The 3594-nt window shown below is 41.9% G+C and overlaps 1 protein-coding gene across 1 annotated transcript in view; it reads right to left on the bottom strand.

The window, feature by feature from the left end:
* Positions 1 to 2068, bottom strand: part of LOC101846496 — a gene marked incomplete at its 3' end in the record, with an annotated part of 29754 nt that extends 27686 nt beyond the window's left edge. Inside the window, 1 exon segment of the mRNA XM_035968986.1 lies at positions 128 to 2068. Within this exon segment, the coding sequence (XP_035824879.1) occupies positions 128 to 791 (664 nt within the window).
* Positions 2069 to 3594: the final 1526 nt, after the last annotated feature.

The raw sequence follows: 3594 nt of genomic DNA, 5'->3' as shown, positions 1-3594 counted from the left end.
GAGAGAGAGAGACAGACAGACAGACAGACAGACAGACAGACAGACAGACAGACAGACAGAGAGACAGACAGACAGACAGGCAGACAGACAGACTAAAAAAGAGAGAAAGATAGAGAAATAAACCTACACTGACTTCCACATGGTCTGAAGCTCATGGTCACTTTTCCCGCCTCTTGGTAGGTCGGACCTGGGCTGTTTGAGATGACATTAATTTCCGCAGATTCCGACCCACGCTCTGTCCGGTTCACATTTCCGAAAGTCGAGAGCTGATTTAGATTATTCCGTAATCCACGTCCTGAAATTCTCACGGCATTATCTTTGTGAGACAGCTCATCATTTTCGCTAGCCCCAACACTGTCATTGAGTTTGGCGCTATCTACATGTGTTTCAGTACCAGTATAATGCTGTTTCTCATCTCCCATGTTTTTGGGGTTATCATCATCATCATCATCATCATCATCATCGTCTTCCTCTTTGGGACGACAGCCCACGAGACAATACTCCTCATCATTGTCCTCCTCCTCATCATCATCACCAATCACGCCCTCATCAATTTCTTCATCGATGTCTTCGTTGATTCGTATGACGTGATCATCTCCATATCGGTCAAAGCAGCAGTCGTAATAGGCATCTGTCTCTTCTCCAGAAAAGTAATTAGTGGCGGGTGTCCATTCTCGGATCCTGTAGGGCAGGCATCTTGTTGGTGGAGGACTACGACAATACCAGGTGGGTCTGCACACTTCAGCCTCCTCACATTCAGAAAAGGACCGGTACAATGAAGTAAAAGACATACCTTGCGGGTCCCACCTACGTTTTCGTGCTACGCTATGAGCTCAAAAGACTTTACATTAAGTCTGATAAATCCTTGTTAAAAGACCCATGTTCCAAACGCAGTGCACTACGCTCTTTGGCCATCTTTTGAACGCAGAGCTGCAATACAAGAATTTCTACGAATCTTAGGAATGAAGATAGATTTTAGAGCTCAACAGAGAAGCACTATTATTGTATGCTGAACTAGATCTACGTCTGCAGGTTCAATCAGTTACAGGTAGCAATTTCATTGCAACATCTGTTATCTTCTAAGGTCTGCCTGTACAATGGAAGTACACTGACTACGTCTAGGAAGTGATCGTAAACGTATATGGCAACAATGATATGCCTTCAGCTATGTGCTTCTCAAGAACAAAATCTGGGCCGCGTGGGCCTCCTCTTTTTAGAACACCACTAGACCTACATGTTATTGCATGGGTAGCGTTGGTGTGACGGGGACAGGAAAGCAGGAAAATGTGCTTCACTCAAATCTCTCAAGCCTTCTTGTGAAAGGAAAATACGAACAACTTCCGGCCAAAACAGCATCGCGGGCGAACGTAGAGTAAAAAGTGGACTTTTCCGTTCTCGGAAACCAAACGTTGTCGCACCCTTTGAGAAAGAATAAACGTGTAACAAAGGTATGGACGTATTCAGAAGATAGAAGGTAATCGACGTGGTAGAAGCAGAAACATGGAATGTTACGTGATTTGTACAAATGTACCAGAGACGTTCAGTAGGCTTGCAGATCCCACTGCTCTGTGCGTGGCTCGTTTGTGTTGCGTTTCTCTTTGTCTGCTTGATATTCATATGAGGCTAAAACAGCACCTGGACATGGATGGCTGGTGCCTCTATAAATAAATCATTGATGGTCTGGTCTGGTTGATATTCATATAAACGTTTGGTCCTTTTGCGATCTTTGCTGCCATATTTGCTTGCCACAGGTTGTTATAAGTCTTATTCTTATGTACATATATTTCTCTCTCATTGTCATCATATATGTTATACACTTCTTGTACCTATATAAGAGGGCCCCTTGTGCCTCATTCTCTTGACTAGATTGCTTCTCCTTTTCGGCAAAGCCCATCCCTTTCCAACTTTTTTAAAGCTGAGGGGAAGTCGTTACACTTTTATATGTCAATTTACTAAGAAATTAGATTTTAGTTTTTCGTAAGAGTTCAACAGCATTTGCATCACACTCTGGTCACAATACTGCCGATAATTAGAGGTGTTACTATAGAGTAACATTCAAAGAAAAGGAGGAGAGATAAGAACGATAGCTGTTTTATGGGATAGAAGGAGCAAACCATAAATCCGCTAATCACTATGAATTAGAGTTTAGCATTGGGGCTGAACGTGCCACGGACCAACGTTAAACAAGAAATATATTATGTCCTATATCTATAGTGTATGTTGTACCTTCTTGTTTGATGCTAGTGTTGCTGACCAGATACGTTTTTAAAAATGTTGTCTTTTTTACATTTCCATCAATATAATTCAGATAGATCATTACGGAGGCATGCTTCTGAACCTATCTGCCAGGGCCAACACGGGACGGGAGGGATACAAAATATCGATAGAAAGACCAAGATACAGGCTAAAAATATCCCCTCCCTCCCTACTCAGGAATCGAACTCGGGTTTCCTCTGTGGGAAGGCGAAGATCCTAACCACCCAACCACCCAATAACGTAACTAAACAACAGGTTTCTATTATTAACCCTCTACGCACGACGTGTTTTACTATCGTATCCATACGACATGGGGAACTCTGTGCCACCACTTTCCAAACAGGAAATTTACTCGTTAAACCGATCTGTGTGCTTTGCATAGCAGTCTGTAAAAATGATTTTTTCAGAAATATATATGAAAGTTTCAAAGAGATCTTCGCACTAGAAGTATTCTAAAATGTGAAGAATACAATCCTGGGGTGCAAAATGACCCCGGGGCGTACGGATAGGGTTAAACAAAGTTGTAAGTAAACAGACCGTCTCTAACAATGCCGCTTACCCAGTTTGTTAAGGATCATCACATTGGAGAAAGAGTCCGTTAGTTCTGGACGCTCGGACATTATAGCCTTGCTGGTCAGACTACACAACAGTCGAATGTCTGAGCCCTTGTCTCCGCTCTCGTGAATGGCCGTGAGAGGCCAGTGCTGGCAGTGTTTCGTCGACATGATCGAAGCTTCAGTTTAACTAACACAGCTGGAAAGATTTGATAAAGGCCTGGAGTTCATATCTCAGTCGTTTACGTACTATCCCCCTCCACCCCCCCCCCAAAAAAAAGAAAAATGCAAACTCACAAACCAAACCCCTCCTCTTCTCAATCACCTCCATCCTCAGAAAATAATCAGCAACCCCCTCCCCCGCTCAATGAAGATAACAAAGAAAAACAAAAAAAGAAACAAACAAATAAAAAACACATTTTAAAAACTAAAAACAAAAACAACAACAACACACAAACAATAACAACAACAAAAACAAACTAACAACTGATGCAATGAACCAACAGGCCAGCTTAAAACATCCACTTCTGAGCATATTATTATAAGTATAAAATTTTTTTTTTTAACCTAAATATGACAAATTTGGTCATTTTGGAGGATACTGAGAAATTGTTTAACAACCCTTGTTGATCAGAACATGATGTTTGTTAATGCCTTTCTTTATGAATGGATGTTTGAATGTGTGAAAGTATTCGTGCTCTCTCAGCAGTGGTTGGCCCTAACAGGCAGGGTTGGAAGCCCGCCTCCTAAACAATCTGAATTGTGTCGATGGGGACGTAAAATA

This window comes from Aplysia californica, unplaced genomic scaffold (assembly GCF_000002075.1).
Source record: "Aplysia californica isolate F4 #8 unplaced genomic scaffold, AplCal3.0 scaffold00103, whole genome shotgun sequence".
Classification (NCBI taxonomy): domain Eukaryota; kingdom Metazoa; phylum Mollusca; class Gastropoda; order Aplysiida; family Aplysiidae; genus Aplysia; species Aplysia californica.
This window is presented reverse-complemented; position numbering and strand designations above follow the sequence as displayed.